Here is a 23,938-nt window from a genome sequence, read left to right as displayed (position 1 = left end):
AGTATGTCAAAGAGGTGATTCCCCTCAGAATGTACAAATTCCACCCTCTCATCTCAACTGCAGAGGCCAAAGGTGAAAATGCACTGAAGTAAAGAAGATGCTTAATTCACAACCTCTTTTTTTAAATTTTTCTAACTGGTTATATTGATTTTCTCCTTCAACTGAAATTTCAAAAGGAAGAAATTATCTTAAAAGAAAAGGTTGTGTGTGACGTAAAAGATAACAGAAAGACAGTCCAACAGGAAAATCATGCTTGACAGTAAGTCCCAAGCCAAAAAGTCTTACATGATAAACAAAACACTTAGCAAAGCTGAACAAATAGTCTTACCTTCCCCAGAGTTCAGGCAGTGACTTTATCTCATTAAAATACTGGTTGTTCTTATCCAATATTTACAGTCTTGTTTTTAGGTTACTCTAACAATTCTTGTAGGCCCAGACAAGTAGTCAATGAAAGATGCATATATTTTGTGTGGAGTATCAGCTGGGATTCTTATGTTGTCACCAACACACCTCACTTAATCCCCAGGCAGCAATGACAAAGGGTTTGAGAGATCTTGCCCTTGTCACTCATATGCAACCTTTGTCTCACACACAGGACAGACTTCCTTGGCTTGGTGCTTCATATGTATCTAGCTCAGACTCTTTAAGTAAAGAACACTGAAATTTATGCAAAAAAATCCATTGTACAACTAGATATAACATCCCAACTAAAGATGACTCCTTCTCCTTCAGGAGTACCTCCTCAGAAAAAAAGAAGGATATTTCAGAAACAACACCAGCTCCACCCAGCAAAATATATATGTTTTTAAAGCATATTTTAAGGTTGTTTTCACTGTTCTTGTATATTTACTGTTGTTCTTGCTCTGCTTTGACCAAATTCTTACGATACAATTCAGCTGGTCTAACTAGATCAGCTCAAGCAAACAGGATCCCCTGCTTTCAAAGGCACCACCTCTTTCCATTGCCTACAAAGTATTACACCCGTATATTTAGAGAAGAGGAGGATCCGGGAAGACCTTATAGCAGCCTTCCAGTACTGAAAGGGGGTCCTACAGGAAAGCTGGAATGGGACTCTTTATCAGAGAATGCAGGGATAGGATGAGCAGGAAAGGTTTTAAGCTGAAAGAGGGGAGTTTTAGATGAGACAACAGGAAGAAACATTTTCCTGTGTGGGTAGTGAGGCACTGGAACAGCTTACCTAGAGAAGTCGTGGATGCCCTATCCCTGGAGGTGTTCAAGGCCAGCTTGGATGAGGCTTTGAGCAACCTGATCAAGTTGAAGGTGTCCCTGGCCATGCAGGGGGGTTGGAAATGGATGATCTTTAAGATCCCTTCCAAACCAAACCATTCTATGATTTAGGGGTGTAACTTTCATTCCAAAGGCCAACCCAATTAATGTGCAAATAATGTGGGCTGAATCTCATCCTAAAGTCTCTTCTGGCCTGTGGATAAAGCACAATTCCAGGCTACAGTCATCTAGGCTGACCACTGTTGCTAGCTCAGCCCACTGAAAACTGGAAAAGTTTAGTAGAATGTTAATAAAATATCTGGGTTTAGTTCTGTATTACCAATAAAATGTTGATCTTTATTGCATTAGAGTCCATGAACCTGGTTTATTAAATCTTAATTGCTCAGATTTCATGCTAGGAGCAAGTACTACCTCAAGCAAGACTGGCAGTAAAAAGTCTCATAGATGGCAGCTCCATCCAGAGATAGACATATATTTGTCCAAACTGTAAGACAAATAGCTTCTAGTAATTAACAAATTTGTAAAAATAACAGTTTATCATGAGCAATACAAAAAAAGTGCTACAAATTTATTAACAAGAAAACCTCGTTGTCCCCTCCTATTTTCATATGTTCCAGTTTCTAATTATTGCTTGCCATTTTCTGAGCCACTTTTGCTCCAGGTGGATATTCTCTTCTATCTTCCACAGGAAAGATAACAAAACTGAACAAGAATGGGGCCTTGACTGGGCCTAAATTGTCATCAAGAGAACAAAGTTAGACAATGCTTTCCATTATAACTTGAATCTGACAGTTTAAATTCAGATGATCTCATAGTACATGATGTAAGCTCTGCGTTCCTCAGTTAAACTCCGCATCCAGTCACAAGTGTCATACAAGGTCTTGGGTGAGTCACTAAAGCCTTTGTTCAGACCAGCTGGGGTTTGCTGTCTGTAAACAAAGTCCCAGCAGAGCCATGGTCGGCTGGGCACAATCCCACAAGTATGGGACTCCTTGGGGGCTTCTGCATTATTTAGACATTGACATTAGGGGTGTCATTCTCATCAGACCCACATACTTGGATGCTACTTAGGTATGAAATGGAGAAGCCAAACTATAGCCAGATGCAGGGTTAGGAAGCACTATACACAAAGACACGTAAAACATCTTTCTGATTAAATGGGCGATATTAGTTGTCCCCGTATTCGGATGGAGGACTGTGAAGATGTGGTGTCCTTGTTTAGCCCCAGTCCCTGGCTTGGTTGGCAGGTAAATGGGGCAGTTGTGGTTCCCTATATCCCCACCCCAGGGAGAAGGGAAAGGGAAATGAGAAGGAGAGACTTGGGGGTTGGAAATTAGAAGTAAAACAATAATGAAACAATAATAATAAAAAGGAAAGTAATAATAACAATAATAATAATAACAATAACAAATACACAAAATCAAACTCCTGAGTGACTATACGTCATCACTGACATTGCAAGGTAGGCACAGGGAAGGTCCCAGTCTGGACTCAGCAGCAGATGGGAGCTGGATTCACGAGCACACATATCAGGATCACGGTCAGACAGATGATTGAGGTCCTCACTGGACATCACCATCAAAGAAGGCGGCTTGACTCCCATGATCTCTAAGCTTTATACCAAGTACGATGTATATGGAATGGAATATTTCATTGGTCAGTTTTGGGTCACCTGTCCCGTCTACTCCATCCTGCAGGTGCAACCCTTTTTCACTCTTTAGACTTACGCCATTCCACCAGCTCAAGGATGGCCTTGGTTTCCATAGGAATAAAAATAAGCAATGCATAACAGCGCCCTGCTACTTTGGTGATAACTAAAAACATCAGGTATTAGAATCCAGAGACAGACACTGTGTGAAAAACATGCAGTTAACTTTCAGAAAATGAGGTTACTTAGAAGAGGCTTACTTAGATGAAAAGTTAGAAAACTGGTTCTGCTCTAGCTCAAACTGGAATGTGTTGTATTCAAAATAAAGAGGCACTCTGAAGATTGTCTAAACACCTCAGATCAGTTGTCTTTATTGCAAACTCAGGTATCAACTCACAAAATACAATGTTGACCTCACGTAACACATCCATTTTAGAATGTTTTAAACATCCTGTGTTATGAGGAAAAATCAATAGTCTAAAAGGGCTTTCTGATTCCTCATCTAATGAGACTCTACATAGAAAAGCAGCTGGAGCTTCTACTCATAAACACCTTGTTATAATTACAAGAAAAGCAAAAGAATTAGGGTTTCCTAATCATAACAAATTACAAAGTAGAAAATGGAGTAAAATCTAACAAGGTCTGTCTATATTGCATTGTATTAATTCGACCTTTTTTTATTAACATCTGTTGCAAAATGCCATGCATGCAACTAATTAGATGAGGAGCATTTTTCTCAGGTTAAGTAGAGCACCTACATTTCTGCAATTATTACACCTCTAGAAAATCTGTCCTCATTCTGTTCCCATTCAAAGATGGGAAAAGAAATCAAGTCAGCATTACAGCAAGTTTTGTTGATGGCAAATGGTCAAAATGGTCAGGTAAAAGAGCTCTAAGTAAACCAACAATGCTTTGCACAACCACAGTGCCTTTCATCCAAGGACTTTAATGCATCTGATAAATATTAATTAACTCTCATATTGCTTTTTTTTGAAGTAAGCAAGGGATGTATTTAAGTATCACTTTGTTTGCTGCTGAAATGCATCCTCCCTCTTTCCACTCTTGAGAAGGAGGCAGCTGATGTTTAACAACACACATTAATATTAAAGAAGAGTTTTAGAGAAGAAGTGAGGAATATTTAATCCAAAGAAGCCCCAGAAGGATTTACTTAAATTATTTAAGTGTATTACCTACGCAATTACTTAAAGCAGCAGCTCCAAACTCCATGGGCAACTTTGTTTTCCTTCTGCCACCTCTGCTTTAAATTAAAATTTACTGTAGCTATTAATAATATTCAAGGATCTTGCTCCAATCTGTCACCTCTGAGCTGCAGAGGGGAAAACAACTACCAATTCTGGGCTAGAATTGGTAGAATCTTGTGTTTATCCTGACAAAATGAGCCAGGGGACTTAAGTGATCACAGCACAGTAAGATTTTGGCTTTATACCGCTGAAAGAGGATACGAATATCTGGTTGTAGTTCAGAAGAGTCAATAATTAAGCCTTCAAATAGCTGTTCCTTACTCTCACCCATATACTGCCTAACTGATAAGACCTTATTTCCAACACATCCCACCCAGTATGGAGTACTGTACTCAGGAGCAATGGTCATCAGCTGGCTTACGGCTTCTGTCCTAATTCTCTTGGTGGTTCCATCAATGTGTTGTATGTGGCAGGGCTTGTCTCTTGCCACTGCAGAGAATTCACCACCTGGAAGTCACAGTTTTGGAGAAAACTGTGGCTTGCAGAGTGTCATCTCAGCCTCAAGTCCTGCACTATGGGGAAACCTCTTCACAGTCCCACAGTGCATCACCTACTTAATATCTAGTTGTCTAAGCATGAAAACTAATTTTTTGCTCAGGCAGATGAAAACTATTTAGAGAAGATTTAGATTTGAAAATTTGCCAAGCAGCCATTCAAAAACTGCAACAAGGATGTTGCGGTCAGCAACAGAAAGCAAGCAGAAAGAGCAGATGGCTTTCCTTTATTGTGAAACATCATCACCCGTTGTTTCTTGTTGTGACAGAAAGAGAGGGCATTTAAGCAATATTGGCATTAGTGTAGTACCAGTATCTACATATTTCTTTACTATTTTAATAGTTTCTGTTGGGCTGGGTGGAGGCATTTTGCCAAGAAAATCTCCAGCATCATCCCTGTAAATATGTTGTTTATATACAATTTGTAGACTTCAAATACAATTTTTACAGGTTTTTCCTAAACTGTAGTTGATAAATTTAACCAGCTGTCACATTCTGATAGGCTATACAAATTGCTTAGTTTTACACTAGTTCAAGCTCCAGTATCAGGATTATATTAACAGCTTAACTTGTGCATCATTGTTAATCAGAAACAATTCAAGACAAACATTCATCTTAATTGAAAATATCACATCCTTATTTTTCCATCAAATCAATAAACGAGGTCACCAGATGGCCATTTTAGGATCATCAAACTGGACTTCATGGATCTTATGTTCCTTGTGTGCTTTACAACAAAGCTAAAACTCCTTAACACTGCTGGAACATCACATGAATCACTTGCCCAGCACCAACACTTTCTCATGACCAAAATACCTCCAACAAAAATCTGAATTATACCAATACACAATCCTTTCCTTATCAGGTCTCCTGTATTCACAACAAGTGACAGCAAAACTGGCACCACACATTATGAGTGATGTGCCACGAAGCAATGGTAGAGGGACTTTCCATCATTAATGAATCTGTCCCCCTAAAAGGAATTTATCTCTTAGAAAGGTCAAGCGCCTTTACTGAACAGTTTATTTTGCAGCCAGGTATCGAACCTGGCAGATGGACACTAAGGTAATGTTAATCACCATTTTATGTAGTTCAGACTTGACCTAGCAGAATATTAGCATCTTTCTCCTCATCAGTGTTGAGGAATGAGATCATACCGCAGTATGGCTGATTTAAGAGAGACCATACCAGGCAGTACTTTGCTTAGCCTACCAATAACTCTCTGTAAGGCCACTACTCCTGCTAAAACCATTCCACATCCCCACTTTGCATTGAAGAGATCTGTATTTCATTTAGATATATGGCACAAAACTGTAGTCTGAGCATATCCTAGCCATTTGGAAGTACACCTGAAGGTACGTGTACTTCCACAAACATAATTTGCATTGAGAAATGCTACCTTCACACTAGTTCTGCACAAAATTTACACGATTTTGTACCTCGGAAGCTGATCCATAGGCAGAACATACACACCACTGCAATACAGATCTTAAACAGGCTTACTAATTTCTAGCATGGAGAATTTGTCAATGTAGCTTCCTGGATATATTTCTCATTACCTGAAACTAAGGAAATTCTTGGACAGTGAATGAATTAGCAAAACCAGATGTTTGAGAGATCTTGCGCACCTGCTCAGTTTGGCAGCATGGCTAGTTGGATCCTTCTGAGCAATTCTGAAAGACAGTCAATGGCTGGAAGATCATTAAGCCATCCTGAACTGGAGGTCGGATCACTGGGAACTCACATGTATTAATGGGATAAACTTCATGCAGTAAAAGATAAAGCATACCTGTAGGACCCTTACAGCACATGGCAATGTGTTCTCCAGTCTCACAAAAGTTGAAATGATACTCAGAAGTCATTATACACTCTGTTACGCAACATTTAGAAAGAGAAAACACTATACTTACTATGGACAAAATAAAAGAATATCAACAAGTGCAAGTATTTTAAATCAGTGTTACCACAAGATGTCACTCTAAACTTTATTTAGAAAAAGGTTTTGATTATTTTAACTTAAGGAGATCAAAGTCACTTTTTCCAAGTATATTTATTTCCTTCCAAGTTGTATTTACAAAACTTAAAACATAAATTAATTACTTATAAAGAGAAAAAACAACTAAACAAACATGACAAGTAACAGTCTGCTGCACCAAAACTCATTGGTGAATCTTCCCAAGGAAGGCTGAGTATGAAATGATGACAAGAATAAAAACAAAGCAGTTGTTTGGTTTTAGACAGAGGTTAAAGAAGGAAAAGAAAGAAGTTACAGTTTTATATTGCAGTTCAACACTGGACATTAAAAATGATTCAAGAAAAAGCAAGAGTTAGAAATATCAAGTACATAATTCAACTCTCTCTGTCTCACTGTAATTAGGTCAGATTTCTCCTGCTATTTCACTACTGTCTGCATTGAAAGATGCTCCTCTACAACAATTCCTCCTACTACTTGCAGGTATTTGGGTTCTGGGAAGACAGTGAATCACCTAACAAATTCCTTGCTGAAAATGAATATCCATATGTATGAACATATATATGTATGTAAAAATATACCATTGTATCATGTATGTGTGCATATATATATATGCATGTATATATATACATATAATATTGTGAATATATGTAATTTGTACATAAATATGTATATAAAACTAAAATTTTGGTGGAAGAAGGCAACAAGAGCACCCTTGATCCACATTCCCAGCTATCTGCAGTGGAGGCAGAGGACTGGCACAAGGCTTGCAGCAAGGCAGTGGTGAAGTCAGGTTCTGGAAGCGAGTCCTCTGAGCAAAGCTGCTCTTGACACCCTCTGTTCTGAAATTTCCACCATCCTTAGCACATCAAAAATGGTGGTGATCCCAACTCTAGTACCTCCAAGAAACATGACTTTAAAACACTTCTTTTGCAGAAGAAAACTATCTGACTCATCTATATCATCTGACTATTGGGACAGTGGGACAAAAATCAGACCAAAAAGAAAGGAAATTGTACCTCTAGTAATGTCAACATCCATTAGTTCAAGCAGTGAAGGCTGCTGTGAAATGTCCAACAATTTTGACCTCACTTTTAAAACACAAGTGTTAACAACATCATCGCACAATGGAATTTGCAATGAGAAGCTCTTTTTACTATCCTTAAAGTCTAGGGAATCACCATGTAAAATTAACTTCAAAACACTGATAAGGTTGTAAAGGTAACACCTAAAGTTTTAAAGTCCCATAATTTAAGTATCTAGTCACATTGTGTTTTTCTCTCTGCTCTGACACTTGATGCAGTATACTAAATGAGCCTGCTCTGGGAAAGCTGTCTGAGCAACCTTTGAACCATTTACCTCAGGAGCTGAAAGGTTAAGTGCAGTAAGAAGATTTCTTGAAGGTTCTCTAGCCTAAGAGCATTAAATGCTACCTCTGCAATTAGGTCCTACCTCTGACTTCTACAGACTCTCAGTGATGGTCAAGAAGTCACGTACATTGTATTTCTCCAAAATGACCATCCATCAGATGATCCTTATGTTTTAAGTGTGTTCACAATGAGATGTTGGGACAGTCTTGATGGAGCAGTGATGCTCCCTGTTGCAGCTCGAGCTGTGGTCAGAGCATGTATGTGGTGGTGTATCAGGTCAGGCGTGTCTCCAGGCAGGCCTTGAAAGTAAGTAGATATTTTCACCTCTACGCTTCAGGGTTTCAGTACCACAATAAATAAGAATCATCACACTGTACATATGTATAAGAATTTAACTAAGTTTGCAGATGCTCTATGTTATAGCACTGCCCTACCTCTGACTGCAGACCTAATTCTCTTCTTTTCATATTGTTGCAGTACACCAAATCATTTCCATGTAACATAACATAATGATAATTATTATAAAAGTTACTTTCTATTTCTAATGCCTAGCATTTTATGCAATAGTGCCTTCATCGACAACTTCAGCAGATATTCAAAACCACACAACTACAAGGACAAAATGGAGATAGGAAAAAAATAAATGAAAGACATAAATTCAGACTTTTTTGAAAAGAGCTAGTGGTTATTTCAGTGGCAGATCAGGCTGACAGAGCCCACACACAGCTGCAGAAAATGGACCACACAACAGAATAAATATACAATGGGAATGAACAACACAGTCTGCAGCATTTCTTGTCAAGACACATTTTTAATATCCAACAGAGCTCCAAACACAGAATCACATCTCAGCAAACTACAGTAGGAGTTTGAGATAAATATGATATCCACAATTATCTGTTACTACATATATATATGTTCATTAAGTATTATATGTGTGTGTGTATATATACACATATGTGTAGGATTAACTAATTTATGTTCATGCATCACTCCAATTGCACTTAAATCAGTGTTTTTCACTGACTCCCATGACACTGGAAGTACAGGGTTAAGAAAAAGAGTCCTAGAATTCCAGAAGAGCCACGGGGGTGACACCAGGCAACATGTTTGGCTCACTGATAGCAGCTTTGAAAACCATAGGGTATAAACACTCTTCGAGGCTAAAATGTTTCTGTGATTTTAAAATTCCCATGCGGCTTCTTGAAAAGTTATACACACTAAACAAAAATCAGAACACAGTCCAGCCTAAAATGACTCCACAGACCAAAACATTAGAGAGGGGGGACAGGTCTGCTATATTAGAGACAAAAATAAACATTGGGATTATTAAAAGAACAGCTTGCTCTAGACTATTTTCTTGCATCTTAATAGTAGATGTACAAGCTACATTAGCAAGATATAAATCCAGTCTATCTTTATTTATCACCAAAGAAATAATCTATGTCATTGTTCTTTTATATTCCCTCAGCCTGAAAAAGAATACATTATTCAAAATAAAACCAGGTTATCTAAATGCATCTCTTAATAACTCTCATCACAAACCAATAATAAAGAGCTTTCCCTACTTAATGCAAAGAGAAAGAAAAGCTTCACACTGGGACAGCAGCCACACAGCAACAGCTGCTGCAATTGTGTTTTATTAGTTCTAATTATACATGGAATCCATGTGGACAAGATATACTTTTTAAAAAAAAAACCAAAACACTACAGAACAAAAAAAATGGCTTTTATTCATTGCTGGATATTGAACATTAACAAAGTCAGCAGTTATCACATTTCTCATATTAAAAACTCATCTTAAAAATGGTTTATTTCTACTACACAGTTTTTGCATTTCAAAAGGCAAAGTCCACAAAGCTTTTGAATTCCCTGTTTGAGATGTAAATGCTGCCGTTCATTGGTTAAAAGTCAGCAAAATGTGAGCAGAGGGCTGTATTAGGATTACAAGTGATTATGTGCTACCTAGATTGTATCAATGCTGTAATGAGTTTCTTCTTGTACACAGATAGGCTGAGAATCCAAATACAGACACGGGCTGGGATTCTGGATTTTTTTGAGTCCATCAGCATTCATATCTAGCGTTTTCTGTGCAATTCCTTAAGGAAGAGGTCAACAGCAAGGGAGATCCCAATCAAAGTTCCCACAAATGTGAGAGGTATCAGAGCTTTGCTTTTCACTTCAGTTTTTTTCTGGTAATTCATAAGTTTTCAATATCTAAATTCTTTCAGTCGAAAACTCATTTGGGGTACCCACACAAGATTCTCACATCTTCACATATGTGCCTTCTCTCAAAGTAGAAAATATCCAAATTACTTCAATTTTAAGAACTCGCCGGGAGATGGGCTACTCACTTGTTCAGGCTGGCCAGCAAGAACAGGGAGCAGCACTGTGCTCTGGCTCTATTTGTTCCTCATCTCTAATCAGTCAGGCATCACTGTAACACTCAGTAAGTCCCAAAGGCAAAAACAGTTCTCAGGTTTTTGGAGACACAGAAATATTTCAGCTTCTCTGTCAGAGACACAACTAAGAAAGACTGAGTAACATTCCATTCACTCATAGAATAATAGAACTGCGGAATCACAGAATGTCCTGAGTTGGAAGGACCCACAAGGATCATTGAGTCCTACTCCTGTCCCCACACAGGACAACCCCAACATTCACACCACGCATCTGAGGGCATTGTCCAAATGCTTTTTGAATATTGTCAGGCTTTGCATTATGATTGCTTCCCTAGGAAGCCTGTTCCAGTGCTCCAGCACGCTCTGAGTGAAGAACCTTTCCATAACATCCAATCTCGTATTTCAGACCTCAGTGAAACTTCCCTCTCTGTACAACTTCAACCTCATTTCCCTATGGTAACGCAATGCCTGTCTGTCCTTTTCCTACATGCCCAACAGTCTGCCAGCTATCACTGACTAACTTTGAACCCTCTGTCCAATGTCAGTGCAACTTGATAGAAGTGATGAAGCCTCAATTCCTCCAAAGAATCTGCAGGTACCATACAGTGTGAAGAATTAGAAGAACTGGCGAGAAAGGAGGATACTGCAGGGTAAATATTACTGTCATAGAAGTAAAATGAGCAGTGGGCCAAAAGCCACAGGAAACCAGTCACTAGATATACCATTTTTTTTTAACAAATCATAGAATCATACAGTGGTTTGGATTGGAAGGGACCTTAAAAATCACCCAGTTCCCCCCCGCCACCATGACCAGGGACACGTTCCACTGGATCAGGTTGCTCAAAGCCTCATCCAGCCTGGCCTTGAACACCTCCAAGGACAGGGCATCCATGACTCCTCTGGGCAACCTGTGCCAGTGCCTCATCACACTCACAGTAAAAAACTTCTTCCTAATATCTAATCTAAATCTCCTCTCTCTCATTTTAAAACTATTATCCCTCACCTTATCACTGCAGTCCCTGATAAAGAGCCCTTCTGCATCTTTCCTGTAGGCCCCCTTTAAGTGCACAAAGGCTGCTATAAGATCTCCTTGGAAATAGTTCACTCTGTGCAATCAGACTTTCCCTGGAGAACCGTGAGGGTCAGTTCCTCAAGCTGGCTGCAGTCTAGCCCCCAGCTTGCTAAAACCCCAAAAGACTGCACGGTTTCAAACCAGCCCGAAGATCTTGCACTGCTACCTTTAGCCCTTTTGAGGGAAAGAGCAAATTTGCTTACTAAGAGAATTGGACTTCAAGAATAAAAGCAGCTGCAGCTGTCTTCAGGCAAAACAAAAGCTGCCCTTGAATTTAAATTTCAGTTCTGCTGTAATTTATTCTGCAACAAAGAATGATGCCAGTTTAGGAAAGTAGGACTTTGTACAGAGTAATAACAGGCTTCCCCATTGTCAGAAATGTCATTCGAGCGCTTCTCAAATGTAAAGAGGACTGAAGGGGTTTTGCACGTTTCTTTTGCTCCTCAATATTCGTAATAGTCAGAGAGGGTTTCAATATTTTTAGATACAGCTACAGAAGAATGCTTATTTCCCGGCCAGTGAAGCTCTGAACATATATCTCTGGAAGAATTACACCAACACATGATCCAAAGCAAGCAAAGTCAGTAGGAGTTTTTTTTCTATTGACTTTGTGAATGCTGGACTCAGGCCCTCAGTAAAAGGATTGCCTAACGTCCCTGGGCCAGACACATGCTTGGTTGCATGGGATTAAGGCCCAAGGAATTCAGTGTTGTTACAGGAGGTTAAATAGCCTGACCTGACCAGAAACCAGCTCAATGAGATTATATCTAGAGAACAATGACATGTGAGATCAGTGACCTTGCATAGAATCATATAATGAACCTGGGTTGGAAGGGACCCACAAGGATCATTGAGTGCAACTCCTCTCCCTGCACAGAACAACCCCAGAATTCACACCATGTGTCTGAGGGCATTGTCCAAACGCTTTTTGAATATTGTTAGCTTGGCACCACAACTACTTCCCTAGGGAGCCTGTTCCAGTGCACTACCACCCTCTGGGAGGAGAAACTTTTCCTAATGTCCAACCTAAACCTCTCCTGGCATGTCTTCCTGCCATTCCCTTAGGTCCTGTCATTGCTTGCCAGAGAGAGAAGATCAGCATCTGCTCCTCCTCCTTCCTTTGTGAAGAAGCAGTAAACTGCAATGTCCCCCCTCAGCCTCCTCTTCTCCAGGCTCAACAGACCAAGTGAGTTTAACCAGTCCTCCTACTGTTTCCCCTCTAAATCCTTCATCCACTTTGTGGCCCTCCTTAGGAGACTCCTCAGTAGCTTTCTATGCTTTTTATACTGCGACACCCAAAACTGGTGCACTCTAATTAGCTAAATATGCTGAAAACATAAGTGGGTTAAAAACATCTACCGAGAGGAAGCTTGGTGAGTATGAATAGATAACAACCGGTTGTGCTTTCGATTGAAAAGTTTTCCAGTACAGCAAATCATTTAATGTCCTTTTGGTCCCTGAAACACTAACACAGCACTCAGTGCTGAACTATGCTTCCTTCTGTGGATCGAGAAAGATGGATAAAACCAAGGGCCACTGTCACCTAAGAAAGGTAATTGTCAGCCATACTCCGCATCCTGATATTCTCATCTCTAGCAGCTTTATCAAGAGCCTTATGAAATTTGGCATCGCCTTGTTTTCTGTGGTACCATGAATGTCAAATCTCACGTTCGCTCAAAGGAAGATGCAGAATGGAGGTCTTCATGGTTATGGAGAAAAGCTGGAAAATATCATTGCAGTGTTTCTTAAAGATAGACCACAGAAACAGATAATAACAACCTGAAGTATTTTATAGATTATTTCAGTGCCTTCTGTGCAAATCTAACAAGCTTTGTAATGCTGAAGGCTGGTGCTACAGTGTATGACTAGCACTGGATTTTGAGGTGTTGCATGATCTTTGGATCATGGAATGGTTGGACTCGATGATCCAGTGGGTCCTTTCCAACGTAGTGATTCTATGACTCTATGATCTTGACTTCCCTGCTGACATCTCTAATTGTTCTTCATTACCTACTTTGGTGCAGTTTCCACCTGCAACCCAGGACTGTGTTGCAGGTCTCCTGCTTGTGTTACCATTCATCCTCCTGTTCCCCCACCTATTCCCTAGGCCTGACTCACCTTCTTCCCTCTGGTCTCAAATTCCCTTCTGTCACTTTTTAAAGGGTTTCTCCTTAAACACAACATGCCTGAACAAATTTCTTGTCTTTCTCTTAATTAACTCTATATTCTTCTACTCTTTGTGTGGTCAATGGCATAATTATCCTTCTCAGTATCAATGCCTACAAATGGTGCGACTTTTTATCATTATTCTTAGCTGAAATGCGTGGTTATGTATCAAAATCTTTCCCGTTTTTCATTCTTAGCATTCTCCTTCTGTGACAGGGACAATGGTTTTAAGCTGAAAGAAGGGAGATTTAGATATTAGGAAGATAGGTATTAGGAAGAATAGATTAGATATTAGGCAGAAATTTTTTACTGTGACGGGGGAGGCACTGTAACAGGTTGCCTAGAGAAGTCATGGATGTCCTATTGTTGGAGGTGCTCAAGGCCAGGCTGGATGAGGCTTTGAGCAACCTGACCCAGTGGAAGATGTCCCTGGCCATGGCAGGGAGTTTGGAATTGCGTGATCTTTAAGGTCCCCTCCAACCCAAACCATTCTGTGATTCTATGGTTCTACGACATTTTATGTCCTTCTTATATACACTATCTGTCCTATAGCACTCTCCAGTAACATGGAGGATCACAAAACAGAACTAGATTCCTGGAAGTCTGAACGCTAATATAACACTATCAAGGTATACCACCACTTAAAAGAAAAACAATATCTGATTGCAAAGAACAATCTAACTTCTTTTTTTACTTGGTTTAAAAGACATCATTGCTCTTTTAAAACGGATTTCTCTAACAGGGCTTATTTAAAAGTGAGTGCTATGAGGTAAAGAGTCTAAAAAACCCTTCTTACTGAAAACATAAAATTATATCCCAAGTCTCTAAATACCCGCTGTGTCACAGATGACCAGTAAATTCTGTAATCCTCACAGTAATGTTTACTACAGCACTTTCTAACACAGGCAGTTTTATAACATCCACGTTATCTTGCAGAAATGGTACAGTATCATTATAAAAAAAGAAGATAATGTAGATTTTAGATGAAAATATGCCATTTTAAAATTCAGGCAAGTTACGCAAGCATGAGAAAAAAACATAAGATAAGGTTTCCAAGTGCTCAGGAAATACGTCATCCACTGCAGATTGGGTTTATCCGAATTTTAGACAAATCAATTGAGATTAGTTTTTACCTAATACTGCATAAGATGATTACAGCTATTTGTGGCACTTTAATTCCTGCTAGAAACAAAATGATGTTTTACACAGAAGTATCTACAAAAAAAAAACCAGCCCTGACATAAACCTCTTTCATCCACTCTCATTCTGCAGAGTGGTCTTCTAAGCTGTAAAATCATGCACTTTTCTTAATGAAATGAAAGCTAGACAAATACATAGAGAGGTTTTTAGAAATAAATTGTACTAATCTATGAATTGCATTATAAAAACTGATTAAGTTTCATAAGGAACAGAACAGGGAAAAAAAAATGTTTGGTCATTTTGACATATCCAGATGACTGTTATTACTCTTTTTCATGTTTTTCTCTTTTTATCTCTGCACAATGCCTCCAAGATGCCCCGTTATGAGACCACCCCAACAAATGAGGCCTTTGGATTTCCACAGGTTTCACTTCCTCTTCCCTGCAGGGTTTTAAAACAATAAACATTCATATCACAAGAACATGTGCTACAATTTGAGAGGACTCTGTGACTTTAATATCTAGTTATGGATGACCCTACAAAAAGCAAAAATCCTTACAAGCTCATAATAACAATGGCACCATAACTCCTCACCACACATAGAAGGATTGGTACAATCCTTTTAAAGAAAATACTTTGGAATTAAATAAGAGTAATGTCAATATCTAAACATGTGTTCTTCCCTTTGCATGCTCCTTTTGAAGAGTTTCTCCTCCTCCCTCCTCTTTGGGCTCTATTTTCAAAGCCCTGTGTTTGGGTCACTGGAATGTAAATGGAACCACAGACACAACAGTTTCACATGTCGCTTCAAAAATGTGGCTTTTAATAACTAACTTGCTGTAACTGAATATGAAAACTTTAACAAGAACTAGAGCAACAAGAACAGCCTGAAGGGAGAAGGAGATACTTTTGAACCCAAATTAAAATGTAAAAGAACAATCCTTTCATAATCCTTCTGTAAATCACTTATAGAACTTCCACTTTCATATTTGAAGTCTCTTCTTGCATGTGTAGAGTACAAACATGAAACCTATTGAATCAACATTTTTCTAATGTTACTCTCCCATTCAGTAGTCAACAGTACTTACGAAACAAAGACAAAATCGATCACACTCACATTGAGAACCCAAGTTCCAGCATACCAAAATCACTCAAGCATACATTTGAGAACAAAAGGAACTGGACAACACTTAAACTTAGGTGCTTAGACTTGAAAAGTGCCTCTAACTATATTTATTCTTCTTCACTGATTTAAGTTATACTCAATTTAAAGAAATCCTTGAACACACACTTAAAGGATGGGGATGGTTACAACGGCTGAATTTATTTGCAAAAGAATCAAATTCTACTGAAGCTGAAGGACCTACAAAAACTGAATTTGGCATGTAAAATTATGCTGACTTTACACCTGGTAGGAATGTGCACTTCTGCATCCAGGTCAATGATTTTGTACAAAAATCACATTTTTCATTAAAATAATATTCAAAAGGTCAATCAATTCTATAGAAAACCAATGTCTGACAATGAGATCAAGTTTTGGAAAGCAATGAACACTCAGGACTGTGAAAATGAAGTCTAATTAAGATTAGACACTAAAAAATGGACACTTTCAAGACCATTAATCATTCTGTAAATACAAAAGACAAAGGAACATTAGCAGTACAGAACTTAAAAAGAGACCATAAAACCTGCCTTAGGTATTTCTTTGTATGGTGATCTGATTCATAAGTGAATAAAAGCTAAAACAAACGTCATGGACATGGATTTTTTTGAAAGAGCGATTCTTCGAGAATCTCATTACTGATGGCATGGTAACATCATCTACCACACTTAAAATACTGATGAGATGTCACTCTTGTATTATTCCAGATTCTAGACCAACCAAATAGCAAATCAAATGTAATAATAAGAGACTTTGAAGACATCTTGCAATTGTCAAATATCTTTTATAAAAAATAAGCATTTAAGAGCAAGGAAAAGACATCCAAAAGCCTACAAATTAAAATGCTATCCAACTTCCATAACACCACACTCCTCAATCTGTTATCAGGCCAATCAAAAGATTTCTCTTATTCTTTGGATTCAACCCTAATGTAGCTATAATCACTTTTTCATTTCTGGCATATGTATTACATCAGCAAATAGTACAGCATAGCCAGACGCAAAGCACACATAGTTAGAACACTTTGAAGGATTATTTCAAAGTACTGCAGAAGTAAATGTCACTTCTGCAACTTGTGTCACAAAACATACTTTTATAACCATAGCTATCCTCATAAAAATAAGGTTGAAATTTTCCCACTTTTTTTCATTTTTTAGTTCAAAGCTATTTATAGCAATTTGGTAAATGCCTATCAATTATTAATTTATTTCTCTTTGTAAAGACTACATAGCAATTAAAAATCATGTAGGGTTTATAAAATTAAGCTAATCACTTGAAATAAGTCGAGAGAAATTACAAGTAAAATAGCATTGATATTAATTACTTCCATTTACAGGAAATATTAGAAACTGGTATGATACTTTTCACAAATGCTACTTTTCACAAATGCTAAGAAATTACTGAAACTCTTCCCGGACTTCTGTCTTCAGATTAATAGTGCAGTATGGATGTGCTTCTACTTTTATGATGTATAATCAAAACTTTTTCCTAACTGCTACTGATTCTAGTTCTACAATGAGCACAACTGGCACTCTGGCTTCAAAAAACCATAACCTGAATGTAGGCGTACTTCCACAAACATAATTTGTGTTGAGAAATGCTACCTTCAGACTAGTTCTGCACAAAATTTACAGACATTTGTGAAGGAACAGAACACCGAGGAGCCAATGTAAGGTGAGCAAGAGGGCAGAGGGAGGTAGAGGAGGGTGATACAAAGTTACTGTCACCACTTCCCATGCCTGACAGCACAGACACAGCACAGCACAAGGGACAACAGGGATGCTACAGTAATCGGGTACATTCAGGACCTTGGAAACATTGTATATAATAACATATGGAGGATACTTTATAGAGAGCTCCAAAACACCAAGTGCTTGAATTTGACAAATATCATCACTTACTAGGTCAAATGGGGATCTTCAAGTAAATAGAAGAATGACTGAGCGATACACCAGCATGTCTATTTGAACACTGCAACGTCACCTGGATGTGAACGCTCTGCCGAAGTTTCACTGTGTCTTTAAGAACTTTTCTTGACTAAGTTCTGAGATTCTTTGGCTGACTTCAGAAAAACATAATGCAAAAGACACAAAGATCTTGTTGCCATTTGGTGCCAGCGAAATCAATGAAACTTTGGTCATTTACCTGTGCGCAGATGGCTTCATCTTCAACTTTGCACAAATAGTTATATCCTATCCTGGTTCAGTAATTTCCATTAAACAAAGGAAAGCAGCAAGATTTAGGAATAAACATTGTATGCTTTATCTTGCATGAGTTTTTTGTTACTCTTCCCTTCACTATAAATAAAGAAATACCTTTGAAGCATCAGAACAAGTTTCCTCTCAGAGAACCAGGAAAGATCTTCTCAACTGCTCAGATTTGAAAAGTGCCCCTAACTATATTCAGACTTCTTCATTGGTTCAAGTTATACTGAAGTTAAATAAATCCTTAAGAATTAAATAGTGACCAAGAGGAAAGTTACTCAGTCTGACCCAGCTCTGGCCTTCAAGAGCATGTATCTAGTATTAAATATCAGTACCTACCTAGAAGTGCCTGAAACAAGCTGCTCTTAAAGATGCCCATCACTTTTCTGATGGCTTTTTTCAGCTGTTGCTCTTCCGGCTTCCTTAGTTTTTTACAATATTCTTCCAGCAGCATCAAAGCTCGGTCCGTATCTAAAAACAAAAGAGCCTTTTATTGCCTCTGGAAAGTATTTAAATGCTGAAATATTAATTTCACAATTCTAAAGCCATTGTTAACATATGTAAGGAACATTTACAATAAATGGTGCTGTATTCCGTCACTAGCTGTACGCCATGAGCAACAGAGGAGAAACAGATTAACCCAACACCAAAACAGGAAGATTACTGTGTGTCTGAGATCTCCCTGCAAAAGGAAAATGATCTGTTGAATGTCATCCACAATAAGTGTTCAACTTCCATTTATACAAAACCAGCTGGAAGCTATGGAGTTTGGACCAAATTACAATTTGCAGAAGCTATAAATTATAGACAATAACTATTATGGATACCCATGCAGGAAAACCAGCCTTAAAATGTATTCAGAGAAGACATAGAAGTGTGTGCTTCAACATCTGCAGCACTCAATTCTCTATTCTCTGAATAGCAAATGTGTACCTGAAAGGCAGGTGTCCAAGAGCATGGCTGGTTTTCTTACGTTCCCTCACTACATAAAATTGCAGTCTACCTTGCTGCTAAAAATGAGATTGATAGCAGACTTTAGTTCATGTGTTGGCTCAAATGTAGCCATGCAGCCTTTCTGAGGAGTCCAGAGAAACAGAGGTATGTTTCTCCCGTTGCTATTATCTTTGTGTAGTCATTTGCCAAGAGCATGAGTGACACATGAAATTGTATGAAATCCAAACATTGCTATCTTATATATAGGAAAACAGAGGAAAACGGGAGAATCGGACTTCACCTTTCCTTCTCCACATCCTAACTAGATCACAGAAACATGCACACACACATACATATGACACTGACATCCGAACACACATTTGTAATTATATTGCCACCAAGTTTACAATAAGATTACCAAACAGTAACAAAAATACAAACTAATAACTGCAGTGAAACAAGAGCCTCAATCTAAATCTCTTACAGTCAAGTACAATGCAAGGTTTGTTACCAGGAGGGGGTTCCCTTTAGCTAGATTAAACACAACAAAGTGCCATAAAAAGGCTTGGAAAGGCAAAACAGACTGCTGTTATCATTCTTAGTATCTAAATAACTGAAAGCAATTTTTTTTCACTAAATAAAAATTGATAATTATTGTTCATCCAAGGATCTTGAACATGATATCGGTAAGGTAGGCCTTGTGGTATGACAATTAAGTGAGTTCAACATAGAGGCAGAAACACAGCTTGTATTCTGTAGGTTGATAACCTTCTCAACTTAAAAGGGGGAAATATTTAATCAAAGATTAATGGTTAAGAAGATGCAATTTCTTCTACCCTCACAGAATTCTGGCTGGTCACAAGCATTTTATCAGAAAAGTGAAAAAACACCATGAATAAAAAGGAATGGTGTTTAAACATGTACATGTATATACGTGAACACATATATAAAAAAAAATGCATATATCACATATATATGATTAGGGAGTATTTTATAGCAGTGTAGACATTTATACAATGAAGAAGCTCACATTCTCTGTGCAACCCCATCAATCTCCAAGAGGAATCCTTTCTTTCTAGGAGAGCTGTCCCTGGAGCCAGTAAGGATAATGCAATTGCCTTGCTGTCATCTAAAGCTGACAGTGCACTTAGGACCCACTTACAGCCCACAGAGAAAGAGATCAGCTTTTTTAAAGGCCAAGTCACAACACCTGGGCAGGGTTTCTACCACGGATCACCCTGATCAAAAGCATAACCTCGAAACACAATTCTGATTCCAAACGGGATATGGTTAGGATATTCCAAACAAACACCTGGGAATAAAGAACTAATGAGCTCAGCTTTTTTTACCTTGAAATCCCAAATCACATCATAACTCTCACTGACCTCATGACTGTGTCCTACCCACCTGTGACACCCGTGCTTTCCTCTTTGTACTCAAAGTTCCGGCTCCTCTGTACAAAACAGTTAATGGCTTAAAGTATGGGTTGGAATCAGGCATTCACCTTACCCCCAGAACAGACCGGCATGTGCAAAGAACATATGACTATTTAGGATCATATAAAGCAGAAAGGAGTGGAAAACCACTGCAAAGTATGCAGTACTGAAGACACTTTCCAGAAGTGCACTATCTGAGAAAACAGGAAAATGGGATTTGAATGCCCCCCTCCCTTTGGGCTCCACACAAGAGACACCCTACCACTCCCTCTTTTTTTAAGTCACTTGGTGAATTATGCTGACATCCCCTCCTTCATTAAACATTCCTTCCCTGAAGTGTATGGGTCTCATTTAAAAAACAGCTACAAAAAGGTATCATCCTTAGCAGTTATGACCAGACTTTTGTTTTCATAGACTTTTATTTTCACTTAAATTATTTTGCAATTTATCAAGCTAAAAAAGCTCTTGGTTGACTGCAGGCGAAATCCTAAAATCTACAAACTGAACAACCAGCAACAGAGCACAATTCTGGTGTTAACTCTAAATCCTGGCTAAATCCCAGATCAAGCAATTATCCTCTTGCCTAATTTTCCTCTCTAGCTTTAATAGGATACATGAATTTTCACTCCCTCCCTAAGTACCAGTATGGAGTTGCAGGTTTTTCCCCACACCACCATACCGATAGCAATATGTCTATTTTTCCAAATAATCTGTGATGTACTACATGTGCTGGGAGATCCAGTGCCCTCCACTCCACCTCTGCTGCCCTGAGTTTGCTGAATGCCACCACTGATGTTCTGGTATCAACTGGAAACATACGCTGACCAAGAATATTTTAGCATGTCAGGGAGGCTGTGTAACAATTGACACTGGGCTTTATGAGGACTAGGCTTTCAAAAAAGCAGCTTTCAGCCTTTTTGACAAAACTTACTGGTTATAAATTACTTGGGACGACATCTTCATATGGATATATTCAGGCATAATCCTGTTCACAACATTCGTATTTCTGCACAACAATCAGGCAGAAATATGAAATAATACAATAACATAACATGTCTGAAGAACACTAAGAAGTTCTGCCTCCAAGATAATAAGCATCTTCAACTTCCAGTTATACCCAAAGCTGATGAGGACATCCAGTACTTTGCCTGTTTGGGCTGTCTGACAGACACAAAGTTTTGGTAATACTCAGTTGCAAGAACTGACTGTCTGGACTGCAGCACAATAGTCAAATAAGAACTATGTTCCCTGCCACCCAAATTAAACAAAGTTTTCAAAACTGAATTCCCACACATTCTTCTCATCAAGAACAGCACACTGGTGTTTTTCATGAAGGACTGGAACACTGTATGGCTGGGATGACAAAATCCAATTAATTTTTAGCAGCCAAAGTAAGTCCTGTAACTTTTACAGCTGGAGTGTATCATAGAATCATAGAATGGTTGGGTTGGAAGGAACCTTAAAGATCATTCAGTTCCAATCCCCTGCCATGGGCAGAGACACCTTTAAAGTCCCTTCCAACCCAAACCATTCTATGATCACCATGTGATTCTGTGGTATTGCATGGAGTTTTATTACACAAATTTGGACTAATATGACAGATCCTATTGGCTTTGAAACATAACTTTGACAAGAATGTTCAGAAGATATGGTGCTACAAAAAAATCACAAGCATTCTAGACAGTATGTACATTACTGTTTTGTATAACTAAATGAAACTCGAGCATCTTAATTAAATAAGAACAAATTCTTCAAGGATAAAACAGAGTTCATAGAATCATACAATGGCTTGCGTCGAAAGGGACCTTAAAGATCATCCAGTTCCAATCCCTTTACCATGAGCAGGGACACCCTCCACTGGATCAGGTTGCTCAAAGCCTCATACAACCTGACCTTGAACACATCCAGGGATGGGGCATCCACAACTCCTCTGGACAACCTGTGCTCGTGCCTCACCACCGTCACAGGAAAAAAAATTCTTCCTAATATCTCATCTAAATATCCCCTCTTTCAGTTTACGGTCCTACAGTGTGTTATTCCAGAGAGTATCAATTAACCCAAGCTAACTAACAATTCTGTAAATTTTATTGCTTTATCTCTCCATAATTTTTTAACCAGTTCATAAATGTTTATAGTTTATGCTACACATAAGGAAATGCGCAACTGCTGTAATACAACAAAGAAAACAGAGACAAGTGGCGCAGAAAGAAAACTGCAGACCAGTAACTTTGCTCACTGTATTTCTTTGGAAAACTCTTTCCTCCTTTAAATAGTCTAAAGTTTTATTGCACAAGAAATTATTTTATTTCTCTTCTATCGAATGAGTCTCTGCTTAATAAAATGTAGTGATTTACATAAGAACAAAAAAAGGCAAATCCTTCCCTTGAAGCTATTATTCTGGATGGGATCATTAGAGAATAATCCACACTTCATAGTCTCCACACTTTACAGGCACGCATTTACGTAATGTAGATCTTTAATGCTCCATAAATAGACAGTTATACTAGAGAGTCAGAACATCTGTTTGGTCAGTGCTTATACATCTGATTAAATAAAAAATAAAATTATATAGAAAACCCATTGTTAATACAACCCAAGTTATATGTGAATGAAACCTAGCGTCAGTATATCCTACAGAGGAAAGGTTTTCCAGAGATATTGTTAACAAGAAATGAGGCCATACATACAAGCCCAGAAAGATGGAATCATTACGGTTGGAAAAGACCTCTAAGATCATCCAGCCCAACTGTCAGACCAACACCACTGTGCCTACCGTACCATGTTCCAAAGTGCCAGGTCCAACATGTTTTTTCAACACCTCGAAGGATGGAGACTCCACCACTTCCCTGGGCAGCCTCTTCCAGTGCTTCACCACTCAACAGGCAATTGTTTCTTAAAGTACTGCTCTTAAAATGCAAGCTAAATACATGGAAGACTAAATGTCATAATCACACATATTTAAAAGCAAGAAAGGAAATTCTGCAATAATTTATCATCTACCCTGATAAAGTAGCTTCGGTTTTGTCAGTAGGAGTGGGCACTCTGCTTTTGATTACATGAATCTGTTTAGGTGACTGGAAATCTTATGGGAGATATGTACACAAAAACCAAGCTAGGTGCTTACATGGTATAGGTGCATGATGCTTGTGAGGACACCCAAACTACTGTGAAGTGAGTAAAGAAAAGCACGTAAATGCTCTGAAACCAGAATGTCATTATTTTAAGTACACTTTACACTGGTCTAAACAACTACACAGCTGCAGCACTGCAGAGGAACAAGCTCCATGGTGTACTCTGAAATACCTCTACGTTAGCGTGACCCTGTAGCCCCAGTGCTATTTACTGAAGCAAAGTATAAGCAGCCCTGGGAGTTACACTTGCTCGAAGGCAGCAGGATCGCACTTCACTCACAGACCATTTGAGTTCATT

At 38.6% G+C, this 23,938-nt stretch overlaps 1 protein-coding gene across 13 annotated transcripts in view; it reads right to left on the bottom strand.

Moving 5' to 3' along the window:
- Positions 1–23,938, bottom strand: part of DLG2 (discs large MAGUK scaffold protein 2) — a 1,074,248-nt gene that overhangs the window by 1,037,758 nt on the left and 12,552 nt on the right. For all 13 annotated transcript variants that reach the window (XM_054071916.1, XM_054072001.1, XM_054072006.1 and 10 more), the window contains one exon: positions 18,480–18,611. In XM_054071916.1, coding sequence (XP_053927891.1) covers positions 18,480–18,611 — 132 coding nt within the window. The remainder of the gene's footprint in view (positions 1–18,479; positions 18,612–23,938) is intronic.

This window comes from Cuculus canorus, chromosome 1 (genome assembly GCF_017976375.1).
Source record: "Cuculus canorus isolate bCucCan1 chromosome 1, bCucCan1.pri, whole genome shotgun sequence".
Lineage (NCBI taxonomy): Eukaryota > Metazoa > Chordata > Aves > Cuculiformes > Cuculidae > Cuculus > Cuculus canorus.
Note: the sequence above shows the minus strand (reverse complement) of the source record. Positions and strands in the feature narration are given on the sequence as shown.